The sequence below is a fragment of the Brachionichthys hirsutus genome, chromosome 10 (assembly GCF_040956055.1).
Source record: "Brachionichthys hirsutus isolate HB-005 chromosome 10, CSIRO-AGI_Bhir_v1, whole genome shotgun sequence".
Lineage (NCBI taxonomy): Eukaryota > Metazoa > Chordata > Actinopteri > Lophiiformes > Brachionichthyidae > Brachionichthys > Brachionichthys hirsutus.
In genome coordinates this window covers 9,831,143-9,847,970 of record NC_090906.1, presented here as the reverse complement: position 1 = coordinate 9,847,970, position 16,828 = coordinate 9,831,143, and the positions used below count along the sequence as shown (strand labels likewise).

Genomic DNA, 16,828 nt, shown 5'->3' with positions numbered 1-16,828 from the left:
CGTTATTATTGCACAATGGTTTCAAGTATCGTTATGAAATGTAATAATTCTTCCTATTTAAAGCTCTTGCCAAATACGGATTTTTGTCGATTAAATTATGTTTTATCGGACATGACGTAATGTTAGACGAACACCTGGGTCTTTAAGAGCATGAAAGAACACTTTTTAAGATTTGTTTTACTCTCAAAGTGGATATCGACGAAGCCTTGACACGGTTTTTGTCTGTGCGTCTCCTCATTGCTTTTCCAGGTTACCCTAATATTGTGGCAACATATGGCCGCGGATACACTGGATTCGCACCCAGCTACAGCTACCAGTTCCCTGGTGAGTTCAAGGCTTTCTTCAAATATCTTGTCATTGCAGAGGATTTGTGTTGTGCACTCTCCACCATATTCAGAAATACATGCATAAACACACACTTGCATGCACACGCACAAAAACTCATCAATATACAAGCCTGTCACCATATAATCTGCAGGGTTATAAGTATGATACGTGTCTGGATTACTGAAATAGTTTTTGAAAGCTGATGTATAGTGAAATAAATTGCTTACTCCTCTTTTTTTTTTTTATCCCATACTTCCAACGCCACCATGACCAAATGTCTAAAATGGGGAAAGGGTCTTCGTCTTCCGTGGCTCAATATATGCAAATTCCTCTCTGAGAAAACAGAGGAATGAACAGCTCAGTCTGCGGGAAGATTTTAAAACCCGGTTCTCAAAATGGAGAGTGAACGAAGCCATTTTCTGCATTTAAAGAGTTGACGCAGAGAGCAGATTACTTTAATGGGTGTCCAAATGAGAGGCATGCAGTCTGAAGGTAAGCAGCTGTACCTGTCTGCTGCAACAGAACCTGTGGCTCTGCTGTGCCTCACTCCGGCAGACATCCCGTCAATTTCACGCTTTATTTAGGGACTTTACACATACCGGTACTTTGTTTGCTGTGCCAGACATCATTTCTTCCACTGATAAGACAGAATGAGAAATGTCTGACAGCAGCTCAGATCTCTGTAATATTTTTGTGAAATAGATTCAGGAATGGTAAGGCGGGAGGTCCAGCTGTGGCCACCTCCAGAGCCGACATGCGCTCAAAACGTATTTTAGGAAAGGGAATGTGTCTCGTCAATAGTGTGGGTGAACATGAGCGGCATAGCAATGTGAGAAAATTTTGCAACTTTTTAAAAAAGTAGAATGGCTTTTTCATTTTTAATAATAATTGATATGAATATGATTCATCAAAAAAACTGCATCCAATATAATGTTTATATTAGACACAATTGGTATATTTCCATCGTTAAGCTTTACACGCTGTGAAAGATTCACAAAATGTGGATGAAACAAAAAGAAAGCGGAGAGACTGCAAGGGAAAGAAGTCATCATTATTTATTCTGTGTATGTACGGCATTTCTAGTCAAACATGGATTTTTAAAATGTTTACTGTTTAGGACAAATTAAGGGGGGGATCACCTTCCCAGAGGCGGAATATATGATCCTGTCCATGTTAAGCTCAATTTAAAGAGCTTGATAAAGCTGAATGATTAAAACAAGCTCCTCTGGGCTCGCTCAAATCTTGACAGGGTAATTGGAATTTTTAATGTATGAATCAAGCTCCTTGTCCAAATTAAATAACCCCAGGCCAAATATTGACTAGTGTCCCTCCCTGCTAAGATGGGGAAAGCATCCTCAGTTTAAGATCAAAAGACTTTTCATTTCCCCGCATTACACAACCTCGCTGGAACACGCCGAGAAATAAATAGAGTCTGAATTCTGAAAGCTGAATCCGAGAGGCGCAAATTGTGAGGAGTATTCCAAGGATTCTTTTTCTTCTTCTTTTTTTGGACACCCGGTCATCCACTGTTAACCTAAAACGATTGGTTTGACAGTTGTCCAATTGTCAAGCTTATACACTGATAAAACTTTAATCGGTGATGAAACTCTGAATTGAATAACAAATCCCTGTAAGACATGCACGGAGAAACAGAACCCGGCGTTGACATCCCTGCAGCTCAGTCAGAGTTCAAGCATAGAAAACAGGAGCTAAAAGAGGAGTGGAATTTATAACCACAGTTTTAAAAGATTCAGCATACTGGCGGACTGTCAGTCACCAGCACAGCAGCTGTTAGACTATCTAACAAGATAGCACTCTGTTTCTTGTGACATTCCCAATTAATTCCACCATTGATCACAAAGTGTGTTTCATATTGATCACAGACAGCACTTTTCTGTGTGTCTGTATTTGTATGGCATGACTTGCATACAGAATTCTTCCTTCGTAGCACAGACATCATTACTATTTAACACAACTGTGAGACCTTTACGTATCACATGTTAATATTAAATATTACGGGAGTAAATCACATCATCCTCTCTCAAAATCTGATCACATGTCAGCTCTTATCTTATCTTGATGTTTGTGTTTGAGTACTAGTTACAACAGAGTCATTGTTTCGCCTGGAGGAGAGCAACTACTGTTACAGCTAACAGTGGCTGTATATAGTTAACATTTTCATGCATTTAATGCTAGCTTTTTTTCTAAGCGCATACATGCGTGATACAATCACCAACTCATCAAAGTCTCTCAGTTGCAGTCATAATATCGTAGCCATGAAATATGAGATAAGGCTGTTAATGTTGTTGCAGATTTTACAACATGCATGAAAACGCACAATTCAGGTTGATAATGTAGAGTAGCACTGGTTCTTTACATCACGTTTACACAATAATGCCCCTAATGATTAATCGGAGTTCCTTTTAAAATAGTCAATATTTAAAAACAATATTCCAAACATTTCCAAATGCCCCTGTAAATTACAGTTTTATTTCTTCCAAGTCTGTATAATTAATATTAAAACACGTTTTTTAACACATCTGCTCCATAATGCATTCAAATGGACAACCGGAGGAGGGCTGAATTTTTGACAAAGACGTCTGCTTTGATTTTCGCACTGTTATGCAGTCCTCTAATCACACGCTGTTCGCTGCAGCATCATTTCAGCTTGAACTAGAGTTGCTATTGAATTTCAAAGACGCTGCTGAATAGTGCATGTGTAGTGGCAATCAGGGAGACGGCGGCGTTCACCATTACCTCCGAATTAATAATGGTTAAGAGGTGTTACAAATTATTAGCGACATCCCCTGAATGACAAGTACTCCATCGATTCATCAGGGCTTTTACGTACAGATTAGGCCCTACGTTTGCCTCAATTTATCAGTGATTTGTTTGTTAGAAGGTTTAGGCTTTAGGCTATGCATGTATTCAAAATGTGGCATGTGATATGTTGATATAAGATAATTTTGTATTAACCCCACAATGGAAAAAGAAGATCTTTTTTATATATCATCAGCAACAGATAGAATAGAAAAGCATCCATTACAAAATTATACAAGTAAACAAGCAGCAGTTTAAACAAGTGGCAACAATATAAATAAAGAGAAATGCTAATAAAAGGAAATATATGCAAACTGAACAATAGACAAGCCGTGGAGAATATGCAGCCCCTCTTGTCACGACCGTCTCATCATGTGAAAATAACAAGCCGAAGTGGAATCTCTGTAGTTGCATCTTCAGTCCCCGATGTAGCCGAACTTCAAATTTGAACCTTGTATTTTCTTTTACAGAAAATCCTCTGAATACACCCTGGACATGTGAAACAAGAGAAGCAATGTTCTGTTTGGGACGCTGATAAACCATGTTTGTGAGTGTAGTGTCAATCAGGGATTCACATATTTGCGTTATTGAGGCTAACTTGTTGATGAAAAGGGAACAACATGTCAAACCCAACCTCCGCACGGAGCCTTTTTAAAGTCTGTGTTCAACCTTATTATTCAAAGACATTTTCTTCTGGTATCTAGCCCTGCGTATCACTTTGGTTTTATTTGCCTACATTTTAAAATATCAACCTCTGAAATTTGTGCTCTACCTACCCCAATGCAGTGGAGGGGACTTTTCTTTTCATTCATTCATTCATTCAATCCCACAACATGTTCTAACATAAATTCAATAATGAATAATAAGGGGTAAAAACATGTACAGATTCATCTGCTCTGAGGAAATGTCTGCATTAGCTCAAAGACACCTTTTAAAGAAACATCATTATAAATAATGTTGAAAGCTGCTCTGCTCATCCTGGATAGCAGCCGGCGCAAGAATCAAACACAAAATTATACTTGACTTAAATTATCTTAAGAGATAACATTTCTCAGGCTACAATGGGGAAACTAAAATTGAAAGCGTGTTGGAAAATAATGAATAAAAAGGTGCTCACTTGGAGTCTGTCAGACATTGAGGAGCTGCAGTTCAAAGCAGCTCCACGCTGCTGATTTCCAGATAGCATCAAAGGAGGAAAATTATAAAGTTGCTTGAATTTTGCAGCATTCACTCACACTGTGGTGGTCAAAGTAAGAAATATATTTGATTTGCTTTGCGGAATCTGATTAATTTCTCTATTAGATATAAGAAATTGAGCAAAGCATTGAATTCAGGCAAGGTTTCCGTCCATTCCAGGAGGAGAGGAAAGTTTAAACATTATGATAACCTTGAGAAGCTCAATCCTGCAGTAGGATTATCATGCATTTACACAATATATAGTATGCTAATCAAGTAGACTGTATATACTTTCCTCCCTGACTTAATCCTTGCTAGAAACAGGAAGAGATAGCTGACAGGGCAGAGGGAACATAAGTGTACGTTGTTCTTGTTTCTATGCAACAGTCCTAATTAGCATTAGGTGGCTGATAAATGTGCTTTTGTATTATTCAACTTTCAGCACCCAGGGGGACATTGCAAGATCTGCTGCATTGTAAAGCACGAGGTGTCTAGTTTGGAGGACCTTTATCATCCAAAGCGACATTTAAATAAGCATTCTATTTGATTACAGCCTTAGAGTACTTTAACAGTAACTTTCTCTTGTTTTTTCAGATTACTCGAGGCTGCATCTTTATATAGTATCAGATCTTTGTGTTTGCTGTGTATATTAAAATGCAAATGGCTTGAAGGAAAAGCTGTTTTCTTTTTGCAATAAGTCCAAGTTAAGCTTGTGCGCTGACGTTTTTTGTGCAGTTTAGCTCTTGCCGGTGGTGACAGCGAATATAGAAGGAGAAATATGAAGAGGTTAAAAAGAGGTTGTATACTTCATGCACGTGTAGTTTGTGCATTTGTGAGAAAATCAACAGCAGGGCTGCACCTTGTACATTAATCCTTTCCTCTTTATATTTAGTGGTATATCATTTACCGTTATTAAAAGAAAGGTAGCGCACATTTGAGCCCCTACGTGGGCGGGGGGCCCGGACCAACCCGCCGCCTCCACAGCCATGCCTTTAGAGTCTCCCCTGGCATGCACGACCATTACGGCTCCATTAGGGCTTCTGCTACGAGGTCATTATGCTTGGCTGAAAATGTAGGGATGAAGATGTTATTGTGGTCCCATCAGGGGGAGAGGAAGACATAACAGTCAGTCATCCGGCTACTTCAGATGTCAAGACAGACAAACAGAAATTCTGACTCAACCTCTTTAGCAATAAAAGAATAGCAAGGGAAGATGAATAAGGAGGGGAAAGGGCAAAAGGGCAGCTAGGGAAGTAGGACAGAGGGTAATCTTCAGTTTCAGCTAGCAAACCAAGCTGTTTCAGAAATGTATATCTTTCTCTTTCTTGCCCATTTTAAATGCTGTTACTGGAATTTGGGGCGCTTTGTTGTTGGTATATTAGTTTGTCCATCAATCTTCCTTGTCTTTTGTTGTCGAATGCTTCATCTGTGTCAGATCTAATTCCCTGGCAGATATGAGGCATTTTATAGCATCATAGTAGCCTCCATCCCTCCGTATCTCCACCGACCAACAATGCCTGACACACACCAGCTCACTTCATCAAATTTAAGTGACATAAAATGACAAAAACATGGAACGAGTGTGGAGTGGGTTTCTCTCTGCATGATGTAAACAGTTCTCACCTCAGCAGGTGGGTCTGGATTCCACAGCTTCTCTCACTATGGAAAAGGAAAACACGAGGCTGGCCTGGTTGGCAAAACAAGCGCTCCATGCGCTGAGGATGAGCGGTTTGGCTGTCACACCCGCCCACATGTCTGGCCTTCTTGAGTCGAGTCAATGCACGTCAAATCTACTCGCTTATGGCATCATACGTCTGTCAGAAACATTTATTATATATCTGTTTATGCCTCAAATGAGTCTTTCTGTGTTTTTTCTAACTTTCTTGGTTGACTCTTAGTATCATTACCCAAAAACATTTTTGTAGAGGTAGGTTTATAGTCCTAAAAGTAATGCACAAAATTTTGGTGATCATCACATATACCCAGAATATTTTTTAACAAAGATTATTTACCATTGGTAAATAGGGGAGTTCAGGGGAGTAGTCTCCTGAACTTCTGACCCCACATCCACTGTAGGATAAAAATATAAAAGTTGTGAGAGCGTCTGTCCTCTCTGCAAGTGGCATATAGGAGAAGATAGCTGCCGACCTGTGTAATTGGTACGATAGTGACTGCTCCTGAGGTCTATATAAACTGGGCCAGAGCCAACCAAGCATATGACAAATGCACCGGAGGTCACACCAGGGCATTGGCCTGAAAATCCAGTTAGCATCCCGGGGTCTAGCAGCTGTCTGCTGTTGGAAGATGGACAGGTGTTGACATGGACTGTGCAGAGATCTGAACCTCGGAAGCCTATTAGCTTCTACATGGCTAGAGTTCCACGATGGGATGGGATGCTTTCTGTTTTGGTGACGTGTCTAGTTTCACGGGACAAAGCTCTGCTGGTAGCCGATGAACACGAGAAAGAACAAGCTCGCGTGTTAACATGGTTTTAAATCAAGCCCGGACGTCTTTGCCTCCTTTTCGTGGTAAGTGCCTCAGGCACTGAACTCTTGTCAGTTCATAACTGTTGAGATGTTTTACACGCCAAGTCAAGACTGACTTCAAGAACCGTGCTCATTTCAGTAGAGTTGACTCCAGGTGCCGGCACAGCTCGCGACGAAACCCTTCCATCCGATGAAAAGCTCTTCTCATTGGCTCATTACGTCCTGTGTGTGTCGATGCTGCGGTTTGTGGCCAACGTGTGCACTCATTATGTCATTATCAACAGATCTGAGCCTCTCTTAAGTATTCAGACATGCTATATTTCCCTTTTCAGTACAAGAAGTACACACACACTTCTTGGCCACAGTACTAGAACAGGTGGAGAAAAAAAGAGAAAGAAATCACTGGCCCGAGGCTGATGAGGAGCGATGTCATGAGTACATGCAACATTACCGTCATCTGTGTTTTTACTGCGCTCCTGAGACCCAGCAGCGGCGCGCACGCCCGAACAGGCTTCTGTTAAAGTCAAGTTACGCAGCACATTGTCGCGCAGATCCTGTGACCATCTCTTTACAAGCTGGGTGAGCTGTGACCCCGGCAAGTTGTGTCCCACAGGCCAGAGTGAGTGCTACAATGCTGGAAGCAGATGGCCCTCCCGATGCCACTCTGACTCACAGATTGGCTTTAATTGCCAAGGCTGATCAGAAGCCCAGAGAGTCTGCAGAGGCCGAAACACTCCATGAGTCCCGGGCCCCAAAATAGAGCCTGACAAGGAGGCCTCACACAGTTGAATGGTCATGCACAACGCATCTTACTCTCACGCCCCTTGGTGCACGCACTCACACACACACAGAAGCATAAAAGTGACGCAATCGAAGATTCTTAATGGCTGGAAATGAAGGCAAAACAGCTGAAGGAATTTTACAGTGGACCTCTCTCTTTCCTGTCTGACTCACTGTCTGCACTGCAATACCGTCGACACACACACACACACCCACACACACACTGAGACGAACAAGCCATGACTGTTCCCAGTGACAGTAGTGAGTGCGCTGCTCTGACGTCAGTGACAGTGCTGCGTGTCACATTCTATCTCCTTCTGCATGTGCTGTCCAATAACGGAACTGTTTTCAAGTCAGCTTTGCTCTCCATTTGCGTGCGTAAATCTTCCGCGCTGTGTTGTCAGAGGGAAATGCTCCCAGTCACCACCGAACTGGATGTCTTTCCCAGACGTACCGGATGGATTCAAAGGTGTAGCAACGCATCACGTGCGAGTTTTCTCGTGTTGATTCAATGTGAAGTGGCCAGCCTGTATGCTCACGTGCACACACGTCAGGCCACGCGCACGTGACTGCTCGGCTGCGTGAGCTCCTGTCTCCGCAAAACCACCTGCTGTGTCTGACGGAGGCTATCCTGGAAGTGGAAGGGAACACTCCCCTCATTCGTCCAGGTCTTAAGGCACCCTCGGACAGCAGACGCCATCCTCACACACTGAGGCAGGCAAGCAGCCTAGCATGGAGACCCACAGTCCAGGTGCCTGGGGAAGATGAGTGGCAACACTAAAGCTCATTATGTCTCGGCTGTGGACACGCCGGACTACAAATGAAGCCTTAGCTGTCCCTGTCCCGTCCATGGCTGTCACCTCTGCACACTGCTGGAGACCAGCAGCATAACGGAAAAGTGGTACACATGTGGAAGTCGGCAGATGAGTGTGTGTGTGTGTGTGTTGGAGAACATGCTTATTGTCTACTGTCGCTTGTGTTGATGCCTCCCACTGTTTGAGAGCTCCAGGCCCTGCTTGATAGGTCTTTATGTAGCATGCGCACCCCCCACCCCCCCCCCCCCCCCCCTCCATTTTTTCCACTCTGTCCTTCTATCCTTCTCTCCCGCTGACTGCGCTAATAGCCCTCCAGCTGCTCTCACGCACTCTTTCCCAAGTGCATGGGCACATCCATACGTATATAATGTAATCTTATATTGAGAATCACAGGGTACAGCCCTTTTGCACACCTCCACTGTTCACATTATTTACAGCTCCATTAATCAAGTGAAAGCTAAGGTTGCTCTGCTATTTTTGGGTCATGCCACATTTTACCCCACTTGCCCCCCCCCGGTATCTGGAGCAGTGGTATATTGCGTAACTGCTGTGCACAGAGCTGACTAAACCATAACAGCGTCTGCAAAGTGTTTTAGCGCGGCTATAAAATCAGGTTTACGGTGTTCAAAGCTTCTTATTATATGGAATCATATTTTATTTTCCTCACTCTTAATTGGATACTCCAGCGAAAGCAAGTCTGCAGTGATTAGAGCAAATACACAAGCACATATTTAACTTGAATGGTGAGATAACACTTAATGCACTCACTTTCATTAGAGGAAACCTGAAATTATCCCCCCTTCCTCGTTCGTCTATCCCCTCCACTGCCATCCTCAGGACTGGAGGATGGACATTAAAATGCATAAAAAATTAAGGCTGTTTACTTGGACAGTAATGAGAGGAGGCTTAAGTGGTCTGGTTTTAATTAGTATGATTGGTTCTATGGGGACCACACAGGCGGCACCAGAGCAGCCGATTCGCTCAGAGTTTACAGGACCTTTTCAGACTGTAGTGTCGGTGCTGATGTCAGAGGAGATTGGACTGCAGAGATGTTGCTTTTGATGATCCCGGGTTGGAAGGGAGCGCTGCAGTTAAATGCACTGAAGCAGACTATTACATAAGCGCCGCCTCAAGGTCAGACATCTGGTTCCTCCTTGTCTGTCTCTATTTAAGACTCCATCACAAACTGCTTTTGGATATTAAGGTTGTGAACCCAGACTCTATCCTCGCAATCCACAAACCAGAAAACCTGTTTTATTTTTTTTACTTTTACATTTCCTTATCTTTTATGATAGATTTTGCGTTTCTTCTTGAAAGGTGTCTTTTCCCGCTCCTTATTATATCACCCTCCATTTCTCATTTTTTACTGAATGCCTTACGAGTGCGAGTACGGACAAGCAGAATGTGTTTATATCAATTCTGGAGCATCGGTGCTCTTTCCTTTTTTCAGAAGAGCGCAGGGAAGGGGTTACAAAGGAGAGGTCAAAAGTGTGGCAACACTTCAATAAAGAGCCTAGTTTGTCCTTTTTGATGCGATGCTGCCATGCGCTTCAGCTAAAAAGAAGAAGGGCTCTTGTCGCTGAGAACTGACGTAAAAGGCACTGAGCTCACGGCCGCTCACACAAAGCCGTGCGAAGGCTCTGCAGGGTTTGACGTTTCAATGGCTGGAGCCATTTCAAATGTACAGGAAGGGCATTTTGAGTCACATGATCGAAATGTATCGGGGACTTTTAGTGAGGCTGAGGTTTTGTTTTATTTATGGCTGCATCATGTAATACGGGTCAAACCACCTGACTGGTAACAAATCACCCAGCTGAAGTGTACGCTCAATCCATAGTATTCCATTTAGGCTGACCTGCAGTTACACTTCACCTCTGTGACCTTCCTGTGGAAAAATCCTCGTGGCTCACGTTATCCCGGACTCTTCAGAAGAAGAAGAGCTCGTATCTCGGCGGGGGCCCGTCCCGGCTAAAGAAGGGATAAATAAATACATGATGTTGTTTATTATCTGAGACGCAGCTGCTTTCCACTGCTCTCCTCACAAGGCAAGTTCATCATCGTGTGCCTCCTTTCCCTTTCTCTGATGCAGCTTGGTGTGGCAAACAAATGTTAACACACAGTTGTGTTTTGTAAAGAGACAGAGCAGTTCGCCTGCAGCATGATGGTGTTTTGTGTTGTTGTGCTCTTCTGAGCGGTTACCCAGTTTTTTTTTTTTTTACCAAATATATCTCTTTCCCTGCCTCATCATTTTCTTCAAAGGTATAAATGTGCAATTATTACCACAAATCCGGGCTTTGCTGCGCTCTGGGCTCAATCCACTTCTGTAAATGCCTTTTTCCTCTCTCCAATAAGAAGCCACAGAGTCTAAATGGTAAGGGATCAGTGCACCAAATGCTTTCATTACATACAGAAAACCATTACCTTAGGCTTAAAAAAAAAAAGAGCCACAGCTTTGGCAAAAGACCACACACGGAAAAAACACGTAAACACCGACACACACACACACATGCTAGTCTAGATCTAACTATCCCGTGTTATATTTATTTAGCTGGTGGATGTCGCTGTTGATTGAACGCGTCTTTATGCTTTATACTATAATACGACTCAGACACAAGGGGAAACTTAATGCAGTAGAGTCTATGCTAACAACACGTCGACCCCTGGATGCTGAGATATCACCATGTCAGAGTGAGTTTGTATCGCTGAAGGTCTCCCCGGTCTCCCTCAGCAAGTCCTCTCAAACATGTAGGCTGATATCTGTTGGTGTCCAAAGACAGCTGGGATTATTTTTCATTTTTCACAGTTCATGATAAACTATTGTTATTGCATGTAAGCGCTGTATGCAGATACTTTATTAATGTTCGACTGTATCTACATTTCTCTTTCCGTTAGGATTGTTACTGCTTTATTTTTAGTTTGGTTTTTTTCTTGTTTACATATATATCCTCCTGAGGCCCAACGCGCTAGCATGTCCTCTGTAGTGGACATTTGTCCATTACAGAGGACACATGTCAGCGGGCCGGGTCTCAGGAGAATATGGTACATGGATAAATATATATAATTTAATTTCTGTAGTTAGGCAGTAGCAAGCAGCGCCGTTGCCTCACAACACAAAGGGTTTTGGGTTCAAATCAAATGCCCGGGACCTTTTTTTGTGTGTTTTTTATGTTCTCCTCGCTCTCTGTGTGGGTTCTCTTCAGCTTCCTCCCGCCGCCAGAAACATGCACCAGAGGTGAATTGGTGTCTCTAAATTAACTGCAGGCATGAATTCGTTCTTTGTCTGGGTGGCCCGAGGTCCCGTCCCAGCTGGGATGTGATCCAGCCACTCCAGAACCCTGCAGAGGATAAGCGGTTACACAAAACAAATACATTTCTCTTCTTTAGCAGACATACCCCGTACAGCCGGTTCACTGTGTGACCCTTTCATGGCGACAGAATCCCAACACTGAGACACCAGACGTGCAAGATTCATCTGAATGATTGACAAGCAACCTGGTTCTGTTAATCAAGTTTTGCTTACTCTGATTAGGACCTTAATGTGAGTTAGATAACCAAGTTAAGGTGTTTACATGAGAGTTGCAATAATATGCATCTTGCATCTGGCTGTAATTGAATTATTGTTGCGCATGTAAATGCTTTTTTGCTCACCGGCTCATTCCCAGACGTCGCTCTCTGTATTCTACATGAGGCGGGGGGGGCTCGATGAGCACTGTAGGCCTCCTCTGATAAGAGGAGAGGTGAGACATGAACATGTGTGCAGCAGTTCATGTGAGCGCCACCTGGCTCTCTCCAGCTCTGTGATTTATGCCTTTGATAGCGCCAACCCAGAGATGCTTTCAGCAACAACAAAGTAGCGCTGAAGGATGACAACAATGGGACACTTGTCAGTCTGGAGATGAAAAGATGTTTTGCGAGGTGGCTGTCTCGTTTTTAACTTTGATATATATATTTTTTTTGGTTCTGTTTTGTTTATTTGCCTCTGTGTGTTCCTCCGTGTCTTATCAAAGGTTATTGAAGAAGCAGAATGTGAAGTGGAGTCAGTTTTCCGTCTTTGACAGAGCACCTCCCTCCCTGTGTGCGGAGGTGGCGGTGTGCCTCGCTGCTTCTGCTTTGACTTATCAACAGACTTATGTCCGCTGGTTTGGTTTTGCTGTTATGCGGGGGCATGAAACAACATGCTCCACATGCATGATTTCCTTTTCTTCATGTGCTGTAAAACTTTATTAAAAACAGAGGCTAATACATTGATATTTTGTGAATTTGTTCTCCTACTGGGCTCTTAAGCATTATGGACGCCTCCAGGATTGTCCGTATGAATAGCTAATCACATCTATATCAATAGACTAGTGGGCGTCTTTGCAAAAAAAAAACTGTGGCGGCTTCACTGATTGATCAAGAATGCAAACATGTTTTATTCAATAGTAAATGACCCCTGACATTAAGAGCAATGAGGTCAAATCAGTTTCTTTGTTGGGACTTGCATTATCTCGATTTGCAGCACAGGTAAGCCAACATGGCCGCCACACCACAAAGTTAAATTAGTGTGTGTAAGTGAGTAAATAAATGGTGCAGGGGAATCTCCAGCCTCACCATCCATGTCATTTGACTCAGTTATAAGATGTGGACTCTGCAGATCCAGCGATATAAAGTCTCGTCACCATAACTCACTGAACCAGCAGGCAGAGAATTGCAAGAAGTAATGCACATTCCTTCCTGTGGTGAAACATGATGCGTTTAATGCAGAAATCATCAAAAACATGAACACGTTCTTTCACCTGCTTTTACAGATGAACAATATTTTAAGAACTTTGAAAGTGTATCCTGGCCAAACCTTTATTTAGCCACGTTTTTAAGTCATAGATGCAGGAGCAAAAACAATTTAAACTTATCAGAAAATGGATCAGCAGCATTGTTTTTGTCTTTCAGCGCCCTGGGCTTCCGAAGGAATCATCCTTTTAAAAACAATGTAAAAAAATAAAAAATGATGTTGGCTAGAGCTAGAATTTTTCTTCAAAGAGAGATTAAATTGTCTATCTTTTATTTTTTTTTATTTACATCACAGCTAATTTCATTTAGTGCTCTAGAATACTACGACTTCATTGGAGGTGTTACATTGAATTTGTCTGAAATACAGAATCCCATGAGAATGAACGAGACCTGTGACCTTTGTTGACCTTATTTCTCCCGGGGTTTCTTGTTCTCTTTGGTCCCTTTGTCATCCTCTTCCACCGATGCAGCTGCTGTAACTCTCCTCTGGACTGTTAATCTATATCACTCTTTTCATCGGCACCCAAAATTGACTAGCCGCCTGCTGAAAGTGGTTAGCCAGCGAGTCAACCCTGATGAATGATCTCAAAGCTCAATTTGAGCAGAAAATCCACTCATTTTATCTGCTTTTTTCTTTTTTTTAGGTTTAATGTTGTTGTGAGGCTTCAGTATCAGAGAGATATTAAAATGGGGGCGGTGGCGTCTTGATCCATAGGACCTCCTTGGGCTCATCCTGTACGTTACGTTGCTGACAGTCTTCGTATAGCAGAAATGAGTGGAGTGGTCTCTGACTGATGGAGCTCCTTTGTCAATGCCAGGGGGGGAGGGGGGGGCTGCTGCTGGCAGATTGGGGCCGAAGAACAGTACAGATCACATTAACATCTGTCAAACTGTTCTCTAACAGGGAGGACATAAATAGAAACGTATTGATGCATTATGCAATGACGTTTTCTGACTAATAGGATCAGAAAGTAATTTTGAGGCTGTAAAGGCAGATCTGCAGAGATGTATTATGAATAGTTAATGGAGGGGGGGGTTAACGGTAGTGCATATCATGCTGTACAGTAAAATCCCAGAGGGCGTAGGTCAGTTTGTGTGTGTGTATGGGTGGGTGGGTGGGTGGGGGGGGCACTGTGTATCAGCTCGCTTGACATCATTGAACATCGACATGATTGCTAATAGACACAGGGTGCAAATGCAGCCAGCGTGTGGCCCAGCATGGCTTTTCAGATTCTGGTCATGGCCAACATTTGCTTATTTTTGTTGTTCATGCAGTGAAGATGTTCAAAGAAACAGTGATATTAGGATAAATATGTCATTAGTAGTCATGATGGGGGGGGCTTTAATTAGTGTGATCCATCGCCTCAGCTTCAGGCAGTAGGTGCACACTAACAAGTCCCAGGAAGAAGTTCCACCCAGCTCTTTGCTCGCTGTGACACTGCCCTGTTGTGTCGCTGCCTTTACTTCAGTGCAGTCAAGCTCAAAGAGATTCACAAAATGCAGGTGCAGGTAGAGAAGTGTTTACCCGAGAAAAAATGCCCCTTTACAGACATAAAGAAGCACTGTGTTCTATGCACTGTCAGGAGAACATGGCCTATATGTGGTCTCTTGAGCACATTGTGAACCTTCAGGACAAAACTTGAAATGCAATGCATGAATCTTGCGCTGAAAGATTTTCATTATCCGTGTAGATAATTTTAGGACATATGCAAGCAATGCAACTCTTGCTTTGTGAGCGGTTGAAACGCTTGACATTCCTCCTCTCTCCTCGGCTATAATCTATCTTCTTTTCTGTGTGCTCTCCTGAAGAGGAATGAATTTCTGTGCTGCAGGCTTTAGGAAAGAAAGCTGAGGACAGTTCCCCCGAGTCCGGACACCAAGGCCCCCGGGCCTCCACAGCTCATAAACAGATGTGTCCTTGTCCCCAGCCAAGCGCAGCCACTCAAGTGGCAAAGCAGGGGCCCAATAATTGTGAAGAATTGAAAGCTAAATATTGGCTTTATCTCCTCAGTAATAAAAGGGCCATGAAATTGATTTAATGCTGCAGCGCTTCTCTTGGGTGGCTTCTTACCGCGTGAGCACAAAACAATGAGCTGCAGCCATCTATTAATTAACCCACCTAATCCCGCAAAGTTAATCTCTCACCACAACTTTGCCCACAACGAACTTCCAAGCCAGTGGGTCTATTGGGGGTGTCATGACAATGGCAGCGAGGGGAAGACAGATTCAGCACTTTGGAAAAAAGGGAGAGAGAGAGAGAGAGAGGACTGTATGAAGCTCTCTTCTGCACAGCAACCATGGAGAAACTGTAAGTGGAAATGCAAGGGTGCGTAGCCACCATTAGCATAATATCGGAGTTGGTCTGTATTTTCGTGAAAAGAGGTGGAGAAAATTATTTGTGCTGTTTAAATCCGGTCCTGGTGTGGCGTGGCACAAATGTGCCTGATTTATTTGCCCTCTTGTCATTTTTTAAAATCTTTTCCCCCCAATTCCCTTATTCTATTCCGAGCTGTTAGATAGCTGTGGGGGGGCGGGGGGTGGAAGTGGCATTTCTTTATCTTCTTTGCTTGCCTGCCAGTTGAAGCACGACAGCCCCCCCCCCCCCCCACACACACACACACACACACATTCACTGTCGTATTGTGTCGACAGAGCTGTGAATTACCTCCTTCTCAGCCAGCTGATGAAAAGCTATGTGTTTTTCTCTTTGGCTGCAGCTCATCTGACCCTAACCCTCTCACACCTCCTTCCCTCTCATCAGTCTTTTACGCGAGCCCCTCCTTCATGGAAAAACAGTACAAGGCTGTCTCGAAAAAATAGGTCACCCGCCAGTGCTCCTCTCACCTCCCGTGGCATGGAAAAAAAATAATCCTCTAAGGTGTCTCGAGCCATTTAGTAAATTCTAAACTAAAATGTCCAGAATGAGCCAAAACAGAAGAAACGCACACACATAAAGAGGAAAATGATATCAAGACAAGCTCCAATTGAGGGAATTTGAGGATCCCTTTTTTCAGTATTGAGGAAAGTATTTCCTGTGGAGATAATTTTCCGAGTCTGATTAGGCTTAGACGGTGTTGAGCCCAGAGTGAGGAATCTCATCACTGCTAATGACATGCATTCCTGTGCTGAGAGAAGAGCCCAGGCCCTGGGCATGGACTAGCCTCCCTCAGACTTCTCTTGCTACTGTGTTCATTAAGTCCAACTATGTAATTACAATTCACAGATACTGCATTTGGCTTAATTACAGACTGATTATTTGACTGAAATTTCCCATAAAAATCCTAAAGAAGCCGATTTATATTTGCACGGCATTTAAGCCCTTTAATAGTAAATCAGAAACGGACAATTTATTTGGTTTATAAATGTTTAAATTCTCCTACATTTAAATCTTTAAAATCCTCCATGTTTAAGTGCTGCAAAATATTTAGATAAGAAGAAATGGGCACAAGAGACGTGTTCAGTCACCACACAAGCTAACAGCCTCTTCTGACTGACAGATCCTCCAACAGATGTCTGAGGAAAATGGGGTTTTCTGCTGTATATCTTCTTACCCAGTCAAGAAAGAAAGAAAGAAATACTGCAAGCTGCCTCGCCTCTTGCATTTCAGCCACTGAATTTGATTTAGTATTCAAAATGCAGAGGTAGTCCCCGGAGATA

General features: G+C 43.0%; 1 protein-coding gene across 1 annotated transcript in view; it reads left to right on the top strand.

Annotated features, from left to right (window-relative positions):
• The window catches only part of LOC137900100 (RNA-binding protein Musashi homolog 2), a 200,396-nt gene that overhangs the window by 165,650 nt on the left and 17,918 nt on the right, over positions 1 to 16,828 (top strand). Inside the window, exon 10 of the mRNA XM_068744155.1 lies at positions 250 to 324. Within this exon, the coding sequence (XP_068600256.1) occupies positions 250 to 324 (75 nt within the window). The remainder of the gene's footprint in view (positions 1 to 249; positions 325 to 16,828) is intronic.